This window comes from Lagenorhynchus albirostris, chromosome 21 (assembly GCF_949774975.1).
Source record: "Lagenorhynchus albirostris chromosome 21, mLagAlb1.1, whole genome shotgun sequence".
NCBI classification, from domain to species: Eukaryota; Metazoa; Chordata; class Mammalia; order Artiodactyla; family Delphinidae; genus Lagenorhynchus; species Lagenorhynchus albirostris.
The window spans coordinates 21741603-21759996 of NC_083115.1; the positions used below are offsets into that span (position 1 = coordinate 21741603).

At 41.0% G+C, this 18394-nt stretch overlaps 1 protein-coding gene across 7 annotated transcripts in view; it reads right to left on the reverse strand.

Annotated features, from left to right (window-relative positions):
* SNX25 (sorting nexin 25) overlaps window positions 1–18394 on the reverse strand; it is a 109071-nt gene that overhangs the window by 67483 nt on the left and 23194 nt on the right. For all 7 annotated transcript variants that reach the window (XR_009538220.1, XR_009538221.1, XR_009538222.1 and 4 more), the window contains exons 2-5: window positions 15281–15365; window positions 10892–11108; window positions 7140–7312; window positions 5813–5999 (exon numbers count right to left, since the gene is read on the reverse strand). Coding sequence is in view for 4 of the 7 variants with exons in the window: in XM_060136237.1 (XP_059992220.1) it covers window positions 5813–5999; window positions 7140–7312; window positions 10892–11108; window positions 15281–15365 (662 nt within the window). In the remaining 3 variants the exon portion in view is untranslated. The remainder of the gene's footprint in view (window positions 1–5812; window positions 6000–7139; window positions 7313–10891; window positions 11109–15280; window positions 15366–18394) is intronic.

The following is an 18394-nucleotide window of genomic DNA, read 5'->3' on the forward strand; positions in this document are numbered from 1 at the left end:
AACGCAGCCAAAGCTAAGTAAATAAATAAATAAAATAAATTTATTTTTAAAAAAATCTACAAACAATAAATGCTGGAGAGGGTGTGCAGAAAAGGGAACCCTCCTACACTGTTGGTGGGAATGTAAATTGATACAGCCACTATGGAGAACAGTATGGAGGTTCCTTAAAAAAATAAAAATAGAAGTACCATACGACCCAGCAATCCCACTACTGAGCATATACCCTGAGAAAACCATAATTCAAAAAGACACATACACCCCAATGTTCATTGCAGCACTATTTACTATAGCCAGGTCATGGAATCAACCTAAATGCCCATCGACAGACAAATGGATAAAGAAGACGTGGCACATATATACAGTGGAATGTTACCCTGCCATAAAAAGAAACGAAATTGAGTTATTTGTAGTGAGGTGGATGGACCTAGAATCTGTCATACAGAGTGAAGTAAGTCAGAAAGAGAAAAACAAATACCGTATGCTAACACATATATATGGAATCTAAAAACAAACAAACAAACAAAAAAAGGTTCTGAAGAACCTAGGGGCAGGACGGGAATAAAGACACAGATGTAGAGAATGGACTTGAGGACATGGGGAGGGGGGAAGGGTAAACTGGACCAAGTGAGAGAGTGGCATGGACATATGTACACTACCAAATGTAAAATAGATAGCTATTGGGAAGCAGTCGCATAGCAACGGGAGATCAGCTCAGTGCTTTGTGACCACCTAGAGGGGTGGGATATGGAGGGTGGGAGGGAGACGCAAGAGGGAGGGGATATGGGGATAGAAGTATACGTATAGCTGATTCACTTTGTTATACAGCACAAACTAACACAGCAATGTAGAGCAATTACACTCCAATAAAGATGTTAAAACAAACAAAAACCCCACTAACTGAGTATGCGTGAAGGACACATTTCTAGCTTTATAGTCCTACTGTGAAAAGATCTCATGGTCGCTCAGAGAAAACAACAAACTACTGCAGAATTACAAATAGCACCTTGAAGGGTTTGTTGTTGCTGTTGTTTGTTTATTTTTAATGCACTCCAGCCTGGCAGAGCTGAATGACTCTTTCCTTTAGAAAACATTCATCTAACTCCCAAATATGTATAAAATAAAAGTGGATGGTTTCACTTAGTCTAAATAAGACGCATTCCGTGGCTTATGCAGCCTACCCCAAAATTTTACTGAGAGCAATTTGAAGATAATGACCTAAAACCCTAATAAAGTCAGAGGGCAGAGGACTCTAACTGTACCAGAAAAACAACAGAAGAGCTGAGACTATGGCTGAAGAAAGCAGCTCCACTCGTGCTATGTGGCCGATAGGCCTCATCAACGTGGGCTGTAGACAGAAGTCTGATAAAAAGCAATTCTGCCTGTCAATACGAGTGAGCAGAACTGACCCTTAAATAGAGGGCAATTTTTTTTAATCAGGTGAACAGTAAGCAGCCAAGTAACAAGACAATTTATGCAGCATCACCTACTCTTTGAGCAAAAAGATCAATCTCTCCCATCACAGAGTTGCTCCTGGTAGCCTCTCTAGGGCAAGAAGCAGGGAGTAAAAATTAGTCCTCAGGGCTTCCCTGGTGGCGCAGTGGTTGAGAGTCCGCCTGCCGATGCAGGGGACACGGGTTCGTGCCCCGGTCCGGGAAGATCCCACATGCCGTGGAGCGGCTGGGCCCGTGAGCCATGGCCGCTGAGCCTGCGCGTCCGGAGCCTGTGCTCCGCAACGGGAGAGGCCACAACAGTGAGAGAGGCCCACGTACCACAAAAAAATTAAAAAAAATTAAAAAAAATTAAAAAAATAAATAAATAAAAATAAAAATTAGTCCTCAGATCTGTGCCTCAGGTACAACGAAAAGGGACACCCACCCCAAGGACGCAAGATATACCAGTGCCACATGGAAGAGAACTACCTAAAATGTCACAATAAAGCAATGCCCAAGGAACTGTCTCGTGGTCACAGGTCCAGGAAAGATGCCCCAGGACAATGCACTATTTACACAAGTATACACAGAGCAACTCTGGATGTGTGTATCTATCATTGACAAAAATGCCTTTCACAGTATTTTCTCCTAAGGTTCTTTGCCAGGCTTGTTGAGGAGACTATACATTCTTCAGGATTACGATCCCAGAGCTGATGTTGTCAGGCGCATCTGACTCTCTGAAGAAGTTCATGCCCCTTGTTACAAGAGAATTTTGCAGCCTGTCTAAAGGAAGTTATCAACATACTTCCCAAGATTTACACGAGGAACTGAAAGCTTACAAAGGGATGGAGGTCAGAAGAATAGGTCATTACGTCCACTTAATTAAATCTGAAAATGGATTCTTTGTGCTTCTAATAGACAAGGCACTTTAAGAGTCTGATTGTCTAATCACCAAAGTACCTCCAAGTGTTCTCCCCATTGAAACCTAAAGTAAGGTGTTTCTAACAGTAAGGTGGAGGACACAAAAGAGAAGACAATATGTGGAAAAGGAATAATGCACTAAACGAACACCCCTTCCTGGTGTCTGTACTCCAACACTCCTTGTTGGTGGCAGGTATTTAGAGTGAGGGGAGGTGGTGAGAGGAAGAGGTTAGGAACCTGCAACACTTTATTTTAGTCTCATTTATCAGCAGTCACTGATAGTACTCCTGAAGATGCTCAATGATCATTCAAAAGGCATTCTTCAAAGTGCAACAACCTAAATCTTCCACTAACTGATAAATGGATAAACAGGATATGGTATATTCATACAGTGGAATAGTATTCAGCCAAAAAAATGGAGTACTGATATATACTGCAACCTGGAGGAACCTCGAAAACATTATGCTGAGTGAAAGAAGCCAGACACAAAAGGACACATATCATATGATTCCATTTACATGAAATGTCCAGAATAGGCAAATCTACTGAGACAGAAAGCACACAAGTGGTGCCCAAGGGCTGGGGGGAGGAGAAGGATGGGAAATGACCGCCAATGGGTATAAGGTTTCTTTTTAGGGTGATGAAACCAGTCTGGAATTAGTGGGTATGGTTGCACGGCCTCTGAATACACTAAAAACCATGGAACTGTCCACTTTAAAATTGTTGAATTCTATGGTATGTGACTTATATCTCAATTTTTGAAAAAGCCATTCTTTAGTTCAGCTTTTCTACTGCCCCTTAAGTCCCCCAGCGCTCAACAGAGGGCCTGCTTCCTGGGACCCCCAGTGGGATACCCTTCAGTGTTGCCCTATTTATGAGATCGAGAGGAAGTGACGTCAAAAAAGATTTAAGTGCTTATACTGTTTTTGTTCCATCACGTATGAGAGGGAAAGGGGAAAATGATTATGCAGCACTTCTAGTGTAATCTTCTGCCACACGGTGAGGGCAATCCATAACACGCCGACCGTGACGAAAGCAGGCTGTCCAGTCATCCTGGGACAGTAGATACCATGCTTCTGTTTTTCTAAAAGGCAGCTCTTGCTGAGCTACTTCTTTACCTACTCAATGACAAACTGCCAACATTAAGACATTCATAGTATTTCAAATAGTCTGGAGACTTTCGCTAGTACATTTTGAAGAAGGTAAGCCATCAATTCTTACCAAGATCAACTCATAATAAAGGAACTGTGCTCAGAAACAAAATGACAGATGGTGCTAGAGTACCAATAGCTGATCATTCAAAATAATTAGTTCTGATCAAAAAATGTCTTTTGGTGCCTTTTTGTTACACCATTAACTATGTCACCACGTGTGCAGTGCTGGAATCTTTTGTTTGGTTCAGAAAATAGAACACTCATGCAGAAGTCTGGAAGAAGAATGAATACTAGATTCTAGATTGTTATCTTAAACTTCCTTGGAGTTTTCAAATGGTCCATGTCTGACCTTACTGTGGAGAGACTGTCTGGCAGAGGAAAATGCTTAGGAAATCAATGCACCCACAGTTTATCAACATGAGGTATCACCTGCTCATAAACAGTCTTAGGAGGAAATTGTAATTCCATGGAGGGTGGTCATCACATTACCTTGGTCACGCCACACACAGCACCTCTGGGAACAATATTATAAAAGCACCAGGGAGAGGAATATTAGAGTATAAGTTTGAACAGCGTCTCTAGAACCAGAGCTTGGTGTGTGTGGGTTGTCGTGTTGAGAATTTTAAGGCGACGAGGAAGCAACAAGGGTGTCTGACCTGTGGGCTCTTTCACTTTCTGTGGAATGACATTTCAAAAGGAGTCAGAGGAAGCCACAGTAAGGATGATCTTTGAGTAGATGTGACCTGTAAGCCTCAGGTGACAAACTTGGAACACTGGCTCTTGGGTTCTCTATCAGCTCAAGTGCCACAATTATGAAAAAGGAATTTCTAGATTCAGACATAAATAATCACAAATCTGTAATAAATAAGTACCATATAGCCTATTCAAGATTATGAATGGAAAGAGAAACATGATTAAAATCTTCAGAGACTATATCTCACAAGAATTAAATTACTTATAAACAAAGTCATACAATCGAACCCATCATTATACATTTGTGGGACCTAGATTAAGACACAGCACAGTTTACGAGAACACAGAGGCATCCACAGTGTGTGCTTCTTAGAGGGTGTATTATTCAGATTAGAAAATGTAGCAGCATAACTCACTTTAATGTTGACCCTGGTTCAGGGGCAAATAAATGTGGCAAGTCCAAAGCCCTCAAACAGTTCAAAGACCCAATTTCAGCCAATATTTTACTTTTCCGCCAGAGACTTACAAAAATTACCTATCAGAAGCAAAACTGACAGGCCAGAGTTTCCTTTCTTCCCATGCATGTTTATTTGGGGACACTAAAACAGAAGGGTAACTAGAGAAACAGAAGCCTAGAAAATCCACAAACTACACAATACTATATAATCATACTGTATATGACAACCTGTATTTTAAAAATTAAAAATAAACACACACACTCACCCCTAAAAATATCCCAAGTACCGTAAAGGAGACTGAATTCCCCTATAAATTAGATTCCTGGGGTATATTTCAAATGTGTTTTCTCAAAACAATTAGTCAAGAACCCTTTATTCCCAAACCTGGGCCTCTGTATTTCCTAAGAAAAATGAAAATCAACACAAATGGTCTACACTGTAATTTTAAAAACACAGCATTGGGCTTCCCTGGTGGCGCGGTGGTTAAGAATCCACCTGCCAACGCCAAGAGACATGGATTTGAGCCCTGGTCCAGGAAGATCCCACATGCTGCGGAGCAACTAAGCCCGTGCGCCACAACTACGCCCGTGCGCCACAACTACTGAGCCTGCACCCTAGAGCCAGCAAGCCACAACTACGGAGGCCCATGTGCCATCACTACTGAAGCCCGCACACCTAGAACCCATGCTCCGCAACAAGAGAAGCCACCGCAGTAAGAAGCCCGTGCACTGAAACGAAGAGTAGCCCCTGCTCGCCTCAACTAGAGAAAGCCTGCGCGCAGCAACGAAGACCCAACGCAGCCAAAAATAAATAAATAAATATTTTTTAAAAAATTATCCTTTAAACCCCCCCCCCAAAAAAACAGTATTTCCTTCCACTTCTTTTCCAAGGTAAGCACCTGAGCAGCTACGCAGGTTCTAACAACTGAACAGCTTTCTATTATAACCTAATTATTTGAAAAACATGATACTTTGAACGAATTCCGCTGACAAGGGAGAAGCTGGATACATTTTGTTGTTACTGATTAGTACGTTTTATGGACTTCCTTTATTTCTTCTTCCCTGACAACCACAGTTTTTTGTGTTTTTTTTTTTACCTAACTAGGTAGAGAAGGATAGTCAGTAGCACTGTCACGCTATAATTAAAGACCAAATACCTTAGTTGCTTCAAGAACTCAACATCAGAGTTGCTGTTAATAAGCTTGATGAACTCTTCATAGGAGGGAGCATAGGTGTAGGCTCTCTTGTGATGTTCATTCACCTGTTCTCTGTGCTCCAACTGGGCAAGCAACATCTGGTTAATGTAATCTGGATTACTAAGTAACTCCACTACTGGCTTTAAGACTGTGGGACAGAGAAGAGAGCACCACTTAAAAAGAGTATTCTCCTTTAAAGGAACCGCTTTCATGTTATATAATTGAAACTACATCTGGGAAACATTTTAAAACTACCCAAATGGGCCACAGACACACACACACACCCACACACACACACCCACACACAGCTACCCATCCCTCTGGGTTTGCTACTAGTTATGGCTACAACCAAGTGGTCGTTTTAACAAATGAGTCACATGTAAAAGAATAATGAAAGAAAGCCATCTGTTAACAACCCAAGTTGTTAACAAAGCTATTAAAATTAAGTACATTCATTTTTTTCCCTTTGATTTCTTTTATAAGGCTCAATATGTTTTGTCTGCCAAAAGATGAAAGTTAACATTCTCCCAACTGGTGAAACAGACCTCAGGGAGGAAGTTGTTAAAAAAGTCAATGACACTATGACAGATTCATCCCACTAACTTTAGGTTAGAAAGTTCCCCTTTTCTCTGTGGTTAGCTATACCAGCTAATGGGTACAGCTGGCTAACCCAGAGATAATAAATGAGATATTAAATCACGGCACATCAAACACAACGTTATTTGTTTGAGATTCTGAGATAGGAAAAGTTTCTCTCAGATGATATCTTCTTCCATTTTTCCTTATCCTAGCTAAGCATTTCCCTGGATACACTTTTTTTCTAACAACCACATTATTTTGTGGTACAGTCCCTCTTCTATTTATTCTAAGTCACATATAGGCATTGCCAATGAATCCTGAAGCAAAGGTATTTTAAGCAAACGCATACTGGAGTTTGAGTATAGACAGTCTTTCATAAAGCACGTAACTGGCCTGGGTGACTCAAAATCTATCCCAGGTGGATACTACACTGTGGTGGCCATAAGGACTGGTTACCTATTACAAACAGCAGAGTGGACTATGTATTTGGTAATATGTTATATGAAACATCTGTTTATCACGTAGGGCCAAGTGATGCCTTCTCTGAGTGACATTTAAACTTGACCTTTTGAAAATACTTTAATTCCCGTATGTCCCACAGTATACAAGGTCTGCATAGGTGTCGTATAAAGTGTTATCACATTCGTATGTAGCACATTAGCTTGCACAAGTATCGCATTAGTAATATCAATTAGTTATGAAAGTCTACCTTTTGCTGTGAGAATTTCTGCAAGCATTATGCGTAAGCTGAGAGACTGGACATCCTTTGAGGGAAGGAGACAAAACACCAGAACCCGAGAACACGTTTGTAGAAATCTTACTTCATCATCTGAGTTCCTCAAGAATGCATGCAACACAAAGGGCCTCGGCTGTTCTTCATGTCTGAAAAAAATAAATACATGAAGAGAGGGAAAGGGAAGGAAAGACGTTTCTAGAAACAGCTTGGTTATGTACCATTAGGTCAAAAAAAATTTCAAATGGGCAATGCAACAGTTTTAATAACTATGTCCACTCTTTCACTATATCAACAGTCAGTAATTTTTCTCAACCACAGACTAATCTGGAAAAACGCAAATGCATGGTCTTTCGGGATTTCCAACCTTAAGTAGCATCAACCCTCATACACGACTCCCAAGTCACAGCAACAATCTAGAAAGGGGTGAGCAGCTCTTTAACTAGATTATTTTTAAGTCTCCTAGCTCTCTCCCTAAATGTGATCTATAGCTTCATTTCTCCAAAAAAAAAATAAAAAATCTAACAAAGCATTAAACCAGGGTCACCAGCTCCCGGCAGCGTTCTCCTGTCAGTGTGGATCTGCCACTTGTTTACTCCAACTACTAGTACTTACCTCTGGGTTCTCATGCCGTGAGTGAGCAAAAGGACATTACCCTTCCATACACTTCATACGTGCAGTATTATTTAATCTTCCCACCTACATCTAGAAGCAGGTATCATCATCACCGTTTTATAGATGAGAGTATTAAGGATCTGAATGATCACGTGAACGGTCCAAAGTCACAGAGGTAACAAATGGTAGAAATAACTCTCAGGTCCTGTTCTGTCTGACTCTCAAGTCCAGACTCTTTAACGCTACACCATAATCAGAGATTGTTAAAGTGAAAAGGAAAAAAATTTCAGAGATACAGAAGAAATATATGTGAAAACAAGCATTATTTTGTGCCTTAAACAACATGCCTGTGCTTGACCAGTAAACAAAATGCACAGATTGTAAAAAGGAGGCTGTGAAATTAAAGATGCCATTGATGTAATAGCATAAAAACAATCATCTTTAGGTTTTCCTGAAACATGCTGGACAAGACAGATGGGGCAAAGGAAGAGGAAGCAGAGGCAAAAATTAAGTGTGATCTGGATTGGCTTAAAGCAGCCAACAGAACGTCAGCTGGGAAATGAATACAGGCTGACCGGAAAACTGCCTCACACAACTGCCTAACAGTCAACCAGAGGATGCGTTGCTTTTATTAATGCAATTTATTATTCTCTTGCCTGATAGTGGCCAACTCAGTTGGGTGCTTCCTGGCTGCCACAGTCATTTTGCAGCCAGTGGAAACCTGTACACCAAGGGTGATTTCCAGGGCGAGGGCACTGTTTACCTGGGGCAGGCAAGTACCGAGATAACCATCGAACCTAGGTTTCTGCCACTCTCACTGTGTGATCTGTAGAAGGTGATGCACAATCAGATATTAGATCCCCAGCATTCACCTCCAGGGCACGATCATCTATATGCAAAACACCAGTGACCTACTGGCACTTTTTCAAATATCCATAATGTCAGAGAACAATGGTAGATTTTTTTTCCTTTAATAAGAATCATCAACTAGAAGCTTCTAGGCATAGCCTAAATGTACCCTTGGCACGAGAAAACTGGAATTCCACAGGAAAGGAGCTTCTAAAATGGAATCAATTCTCTGTTTCTATTATTGTGATGCTTACTCATCACAATATCTTTATATTATCCACAAAAGCAGTAATTTCAGAAGCTGGTAAATAACTGTCTCAGTGAAAAATATACTCTCGGGCTTCCCTGGTGGCGCAGTGGTTGAGAGTCCGCCTGCCGATGCAGGGGACACGGGTTTGTGCCCCGGGTCCGGGAAGATCCCACATGCCACGGAGCGGCTGGGCCCGTGAGCCATGGCCACTGAGCCTGCGTGTCCAGAGCCTGTGCTCCGCAACGGGAGAGGCCACGGCAGTGAGAGGCCTGCGTACCGGGGGGAAAAAAAAAGTCTTAGTTTAATATCTAATATGGTAAATATTGACCGATAGGATGAGTGGTGAGCTGGTAAACGTTCAACTGGCTCTCCAAGGGGGAAAAAAAGTTCCGAATTGTAGCATTTGCCGATTTCAAGGAGTAAATACCCACGCCATGGCCAATTACAAACCGACAAGGTGATCATCGCTGACCTCAGAGTTGAGAGATGTGCACCGTCCGCTCCCGCACCCAGCACAAGCCGGCCCTGGGACACCACGGCTTTAACCCGCTTAAACAGAAGCTCTTTCAGGTCCTTGATAACTTTTATGAGTGTAGAGGGATTCTGAGACCACGAAATCTGAAAACCGTAGCTCTACAGTAAGTTTTTCAAACCGTGGGTTGTGACCCACAAGGAACAAAATAAAATTTAGTCTCAAATGTCATTTTTTTTTAAATGGTAAAGAACAAAAAATATCAAAGTTTTCACAGGTACTGAGCATTATTTGATGAAACTGCATCACAATATAAAATGTATTCCTGGTTTTATTTTTAAAGTTTGCAAAACACACCGGGGGCAGCAAGCTGGAGAAGAACAGGCATATGGCGGCCCTGTGGATTCTGGCCACGTGAACCCGAGCTGCGTGGACATGGGGAGAGGGGACAACTCGTGGGAAGAGGCGGCACAGCCAAGGACAGAGGGCTGCTGCTGCACGACTGAGCGCCCTTGGCAGCCAGGCCCCAGAGCAACCTCACAGGCAGGGCAGGGAGTACTTTCTGACAGAGCCGCAAGACAGGGCTTCTTAGAAGAATGTGAGTTCCCACCTGCCCGACGAAGATGCCTCTGCTTACTCATCCCCTTACGTATTTCGCAAATACTTTCTCTCGTCCCCGACGGCAGAGGCAGAGCAGTGTCAATGAGAAGAGGCCACAGGAGCTGTAGGGAGCCCGCTGCTATTCCAACTGAGTCCAGATGCAAACAGGCAGAAGGCTACTTATCGCAGTAAGACTGCTTTTTATGTCCCAGTTAGAGGTGCTATGAGTCACCATGCTGTCACTCACACAAGAGTAAGACAAACACTTAAAATCCTATCCGCAAACCTAAGAGAATAAGCATTTGTTATGAGCACAGAAAGGCCTTTTTGCAGTCTTCTTCCATAGGCAGAGTCACCTCACAGGCACAAACCTTTCCCGTGTAACAGAGCAAAAGGCTAACAAGCCTAAATATCAGCAATTTTCACATTGGAAGACCTTCTCCAATCACAGCCCACATGCTCCAACACTGAGTTCCTTTTAAAAATCAATTTTCAGGATATTGTGACGCAACAGAGCTCTTAACACAGGACTCACACGCACACAAAAATGAACTTCATTTAAACTTTCCTGAAAACTGAAAACTCACTGACACTCTTCCGAGTGTAAAGCGCTATATTTAAATGTTCTGTTTCTAGGCACCCTTAATACTGTCTAAATACATTCATGATAGTGCTGCTGGCTCCATAAAATTCACGTCACTGTTTCAGTTATTTACAAAAGCAAACAAGTCCACAAAGTGGTTTTCTGTTAAAAAATTTTTTAAGTTTACTCTATCAGAACATTATAATTATCCCCCCCAATATGTCTACATTTCCAGCCGAGTGCCAGCAACAGGATGAATGTGCCCGAGTTTTGTCTTGACTTCAACGACCCTCTCAATAAGGAAAATATTCTACTGGGAATAAAAGTGAAGGGGAGGTTGCTCCCATTATAACAGTTACCTGGCGTCTGCCGCCTTCAGGTCACAGAAGTGAGCGAGTAAAGCTCTCACGACATCACTGCAGACAACTCTGACCATGTCCACGCGGCTCAGCCTGTGGCGCAGCCGTCTGACAACTTCCCAGAAGTCCTCAGAAAGCAGGTGGTAGAGCTGCCCCTCGTCTCTGCTGAGGCTTCCATACCAGGACAGGATGTAGTCTCTGTAACTGTAGTCAAAAACTACCAGGAAGAGACAGAGCAACGCGTCAAACTTGGGTGAAAGCAACAGACACCGAGACGGCTTTTCTACTGGAAGCTGGCCACCTGCTATTTAGTAATCACTTTAAAATATGTGGACCGGGCTTCCCTGGTGGCGCAGTGGTTGAGGGTCTGCCTGCCGATGCACGGGACACGGGTTCGTGCCCCGGTCCGGGAAGATCCCACATACCGCAGAGCGGCTGGGCCCGTGAACCATGGCCGCTGAACCTGCACATCCGGAGCCTGTGCTCCACAATGGGAGAGGCCACAGTAGTGAGAGGTCCGCATACCGCAAAAAAAAAAAAAAAAAAAAAATATGTGGACCATTTTTTTTTTTGATGTGGACCATTTTTTTTTTTTAAGTCTTTATTGAATTTGTTACAATATTGCTTCTGCTTTATGTTCTGGTGTTTTGGCCGAGAGGCATGTGGGATCTTAGCTCTCCGACCAGGTATCAAACCCACACCCCCTGCACTGGAAGGCAAAGTCTTAACCGCTGGACCGCCAGGGAAGTCCCTCACTGTTTAAAATTTAAAGAGAGTAGAAAACAAAACAAGGGAAGACACACTCTGCCCTGAAGCCTTTCAAAATGAGAGATTCTCATCTAACTAGAATTTTGGGGGTGTGGTGACCATAGGTACTGGATTTTCTCAGATAGCCCAATCTTTAAATATTCTATCTTGGTACCAAACCCTCTGATTTTTTTTTTTTTTAATTCTAAATTGCTCTAGACAGTACAAATAGGACCAATGGGTGGAAATCACAAGGAAGTTGTTTTTCCTGTTCAACATAAGGAAGAACCGAATAAAAACATTAAAGCTCTTCGAGAGGCTGCCATATTAGATGACGAATGTTCCATCATAAGAAATTTTAAAACAAGCTGAGTATCTAACGGACAAGGATGACATGGAAAAATTACTTCCTGAGACGGTGGGGCTGGATTACATGACCTCCAGGCTTTTATAGCCTTTTACCCTCCTTCTGGGAACCCCGAGGCCAAGCAACAAGAGCATGATGACACACACCTTGCCAGTAAAACACTGCTAATTCGTTCATTTGCAATTCTTTCTCTCGTACTCTTGTATCAAACAAAGTTTTCATGCCAAAGAATTTTTAGCTAGTGGCAAATAAATCTGCAAACCAAAACGTCTGGAAAAATAGAAGCATTTTTCCTTTCATTAAAATTTAATTTCAAATTAAAGCAGGAAATTAAGAGCAATTATAAAAGACTTAATCTCTAAAAATAAGATCTTTTCATCTAAAAGATTTATGTGAAGGGCACATTCACCTACATAATGTCTCACTACATTTGTTAACCACACTGCATACTCTAATTATTACACACCTAAAATACTCCTCTGATAATAGGTTTTGGTGAGAAATGGATAAAAATAAATACTGACAAAAATCTGTACTCAGTAATAGAGATATATGTTAGCCACAGGCATATCTTCCATCAATAGCTCATCAGTACCCCTCTTCAAACTAAGTATCGTAAAAATATAACAAATATAAAGAGTACAAAACAAAGCCATGATTCTAAGTATGTATTACCTAACTACATACACTCACCTACACAAGTACACATATGAACAAAATGTTTTTAAATATACCTTCTAGGTCAATTCAAGGAGACAGAAATTCATGATCATAAAATCATTTTATGGTTTTCATTAAGAAATAAGCGTAAGAAATGTAACAAACCACAGTGAGAAGTGAAAGAACACTTATTCTCACTGCCAAGCAAAGAGATTTTCTTCTAAAGGCATAACAGCCAACAAAAATTCAGATGCTATTATCACTCAAATACATCTAATTTCTAGGACGGCTCTCAAAGAAATAAGTAGGTAAGAGAGAATCACTGAAGATTAGAGAGAATGAAATAACATGATTAGAACTTTTCAGCTTTAGTTAGATTAACCTGAAAAGAGGATTTAGGGTAACAAAGTAGAGAATTACTAGAGGTGAAGAGACCAGTTAAAAAGCTACCATGTAGTCTAGAAAATGTGATGCTAGGTTAAGTCTCTATCTATAAATGTTCAGAACAAGGAATGACTCAACCTAAGTAAACAGTATGAGAGAGAAGCTCCGAGAGAGCCATTTTCCATCTCTGCCTTCTCCCCAGGATAACTCAGGGTGCAATCTTCCATGCCCAAGAGGTAGAGCCCCACAGGCTGTAAATGTCCATGACCTGAGTCTCTTGGCACAAAGAAACAGTCCGCATTCCACCAGGAACTGCCCCAACGATAATGATAAGAACAACAATTTCACTGATCATATAGATGGCCCTTTACAATGTACAAAGTTTTCAAAAATGCAATTAATAACTACTCTCTGTGTGCAGAACGAAAGTCATCTTCTGGGAAAATTTTGAGGTTATTAGGTTATGTCACTGGTTGATCTATTCATTCATTCAACAAAAATGGACAGAAATTTCATACCACTAGGTAAAGAGTCATGAATGAGGGACTTCCCTGGTGGCACAGTGGTTAAGAATCCACCTGCCAATGCAGGGGACGCGGGTTCGAGCCCTGGTCTGGAAAGATCACACATGCGCGGAGCAACTAAGCCCATGCACCACAATTACTGAGCCTGCGCTCTACAGCCCGTGAGCCACAACTACTGAGCCCATGTGCTACAACTACTGAGCCCGTGCACCTAGAGCCTGTGCTCCACAACGAGAGAAGGCACTGCAATGAGAAGCCCACACACCACAACGAAGAGTAGCCCCTGCTCGCCGCAACTACAGAAAGCCCGCGTGCAGCTACGAAGACCCAACACAGCAAGAAAGAAAGAGAGAGGGGAAGGGGGGAGGGAGGGAGGGAGGGAAGGAAGGAAGGAAGGAAGGAAGGAAGGAAGGAAGGAAGGAAGGAGGAGTGGGTCATGAACAAGATAAGTTGAGCCTATGGGGAGGGGGAAGTCATGCTCTTTGAGGTACTAGCTCTGCTTCCGCTGTGTCAGCATCTAATCCTTGGACAGTCTAAGTAGTCTGTCTACTTAGAGTAGTCCAGGTCTACTGAGCAAACAAACAGCAGGTACGCGATAATTACTGAATTAAATTCTCTGGCCCACATTAGTGAGATAATTCAGGGGAGCCTAGTGAAAATTAGGCTATGGATCTAGTGAGATTTAATAGCAAGTCAAAAAGATTTTTAAAAGTCTATCTTCTGGGCTTCCCTGGTGGTGCAGTGGTTGAGAGTCCGCCTGCCGATGCAGGGGACACGGGTTTGTGCCCCGGTCTGGGAAGATCCCACATGCCGTGGAGCGGCTGGGCCCGTGAGCCATGGCCGCTGGGCCTGCGCATCCGGAGCCTGCGCTCCGCAACGGGAGAGGCCACAACAGTGAGAGGCCCGCATACCGCAAAAACAAAACAAACAAACAAAAAAGTCTATCTTCTGTCAGTTTTCTAGGAAATGTAACTTCAGGAGAAAACCTTTTAAGGGTGTCTGGTATAGCTGCCAGTTCTCTCCTAACTTCATATTTAACACCATGTATTTTCATCTGAAAAACCTCAGACATTTTTTTCTGTACATATAACTGAAATTATCAGTTTTTAGAAATTTAATTTGTAAAATATCTTTTTAAACTTTAATTTGATCAAAATATATTATTCTCTTTTAAACTTTAATATTTGTAATTACACTTACTTGTCCCCATTTCTAGACAGATAATATTGTACCCGCCACAATCCCCTTTCCAATCATCCTTAATACAAGTTTCACGTGAATGTCCTTCATCCTTTTATAAGGTTGACTGATATCCCTAAATTTGGTTAACTGGTTTGTCCATGAGCGAGCCTGAGTGTACTCATCCCCAATGCACCTTCTCTAGTTTATATCTAAAAGAAACAAAGTTTCCTGATACCTACTTTAGGTAACAGAGAGCAGATCCTTGCTTCCTATCCTGGAACTAGCTCCACTTAGCTGGGTAGTTTCATGTGACCTGCAAATTCCTACTTAATCAATGTTTAGATCCCATCCATTTAACTAAAATATGGATGTATTTATTAAGTCTTCAAGTAAAAATTCATGAAGAAAAAATTCAAATGCAACATGTAGACAAGGATAGATAAATTTGCTAGGAATGATTATTTTCCTTTTAGAACATAATGAATTGCTTCCCATGGTAATTATATATCCTAACTTAATCCTTACCTTCTTTCAGAGCCTTGTCCATGTTATGAGAAATGACTACCCTTCTAGACTGAACTGACTCGTGTGAGTTTCCACACACAGGACTCTGAAATGGAAGAAGAAGAAGAAAAAATGCATATTACTGAATGAATAAATCATACATAAAAATAAAACCAAAGGTATGAAAAGCCATTTAAACAGGCACTAAAATATTGCTTAACAAATTATAAAGTTCTTCTGGAAAAGTAAATAAATGCTTAAGGTTAAGAAATTTTTGAAAAAGAAGAATTAAGGAAGGATTTTCCCTACCAGATATCAAAACAGTATGATATCAGTGTAGGAATAAACAAATCAACAGAATGGTAGAAAGTACAAAAACACCTATATATAGATACATATCTATATATGAGAATTAAGAACATAATGAGAAAGAATTTGAAATCTGTGAGGAAAACAGACGACTCAATAAGTGGTGTTGGGACAATCTGATATTCATGTGGCAAAAAAGATTAGAGTCTTATCTCACACTTCATATATAAATAACTCCAAAGTGATTAAAACGCTAAATATTTTTTTCAACCTAAAAAAGCATTTAAAGGAAACAAGGGAGACGCTGTGTTGAATCCTGGGATGGAGAAGATTTCTCTAAAATAAGACACAAAATATAAGAGTTATTTTAAATGCACTACCTTCACTCAGCAATTCCACTCCTAGGGATCTAGCCAGCATAAAATACCTCCATGTTGCAAAAAAGTATATATACCAAGAATTTCACTGCTGTGTTGATTGTAAGGGCAAAAAACTGGAAATAGCCCAAGTGCATATCAATAGCCAAAGAGTTAAATTATGATATGCTCATATTTTACAATATAATGCAACCCTTAAAAGGAATGAATTAGGGATACATATGCCTTCATGGAAAGTCTTCCATGATGGAAAATGCTTGGAAGCACACATGCTAAACTATTAAAAGTGGTTTCCTTTAATAGGCAGAGGCATAGGATTTTAACTTCTTCCTCCACATGTGTTTGTGTAACAGTAAATTTTAAGTTTTTAATTATAAAAAGATACTAGCTGGCAAAAACAAAAAACAAAAACAGAGAGAGGCAATGTATCAGATTTAAATCCCACTATCTGGCTAGTAAGATGACATTAAAGAGGAAAACTTTTAATTGATCACATACCAAAGTGATCAAAAGCATGTATAATGTAACTGGGCCACTTATTGGTTTCAGAGCAATAAAAAAAAGTTACTAGTAGTGGAACATAGAGCACTTCTTTAGGCATGTGAAATATTACAAGTGCTTTACTAGCACTACCACAGTCACTCAGGAGATCTAAATGGCTCATGTTAGCATCACCTTCATCCAGTAAATGAGCATGAGGAAGTCCCTTTGTTCTTGGGCAGACCACCCCAACACAGCTGCAAACAACCCCATGGCCCTGGACCACCCGACCATGAGCAGAGAACTTCTAGTCCTTGGCTTAGTTTCACACTACCCATGGGTCAAATGCCAAGAGTATCAACCATTTTTGTGATCACTGTTATTAAAAAACAAAAGCCATAGTCTTTTTCAATAAATTTACTTATTTATTTATTTTTGGCTGCATTGGGTCTTCGTTGCTGCGCGCGGGCTTTCTCTAGTTGCAGTGAGCGGGGGCTACTCTTCGTTGCAGTGCGGGGGCTTCTCATTGCGGTGGCTTCTCTTGTTGTGGAGCACGGCCTCTAGGCACGCGGGCTTCAGTAGTGGTGGCACATGGGCTCAGTAGTTGTGGTTCGGGGGCTCTAGAGTGCAGGCTCAGTAGTTGTAGCGCAGGGGCTTAGTTGCTCCGCAGCATGTGGGATCTTCCCGGACCAGGGCTCCAACTTCTGTCCCCTGGCAGGCGGATTCTTAACCACTGTGCCACCAGGGAAGTCCCAAATGCCATAGTCTTGAGATTCCTTAGCTGAAACACTTTTAAAAGCCTCAAGAATCCCTTCATGCTACAAATTAACATATAACATTCAACACTTTCCCAAGGAATCATTTTTAGAAAAAAACCTTAATCATACATAATCCTATAGACAAAAGCCACTTTATTCCTAAAAGAAATATACTCTCATGCGTTTAAAACCATTTTATAGTCTCTTGAGTAGCTTGTTATAAAATTAAGGGGTCAGTACATTTTACTGCAATTTAAAAAATTTTAGTTTGTGAAAGAAAAAAGTTAAAGAGATAAGAAGAATTTTTAAATTCTAGTGCTTTTTAGAACATCAGGCAGATATTTCAACAACTTATGAACTGGGGACAAAATTTTAATTGAGTTAATACTTTTAGAGCGCTATACTGATAAATAACTTTAATCACAACTTCTCAAGTCTTCGGCAGTCTGTTATAGCTTCCCAAATATAGGTATGGCAGTTTTCAGGCACAGTACTAACCGGATGATGAAACCACAGCCAAACAACGCTTAATTGAGAAGTTCCTGAATTTGGGTTCTTAAAATGGAAACTGTCTTTAAGGGCTGGGAGAGAAGCAGGTGTGAATACGACAGCACATGCATATCTAAGCATATTGTGAGCTCCTGTGTCTATCGTTACAACTTCCTTCAAAACCGTTTCTTACTTTTTATCTTTTCTTTCTCTCCCTAGTTATGGCTTTACTAATTATTGCCATCTGTCTGCATATTTCTTTTCTCTCTCTGCTTCATACTTAGATGTAATACCTACAATAAACATGTTTGTCACTACTCACTGCACCTGAATTAGATCTTTACTCTCTTTAATTTAAAAAGCTTATATGAGAATAATGTTTTCTATGTTGGCTCTTTACCTAAAAGCGCTATTATTTTTTCCATCTCATTTTCCAAACTGATTTTGGATTTCCCTGCACCCCATCCCCCAGGGGGTCACTGGCCCTTAATAGAAAGAAAAAACAGTTCTTCAGCCCTGTCCCATCCTCACAGCCTGATGGCGAGTCTGTAAGTAAGGAGAACAGGAAGATAAAAGAAAGCATCACGGGCCCAAAGTAACTGGGTAACCATGCATGGAAATTCCTTTTTTAAGGATTTAACATTTATGGAGCCAGAATCTCCTCATGACTAAACTACTACATGAGTGTAGATTAGTCACTACATACTCCTTTTCTTTCAGAT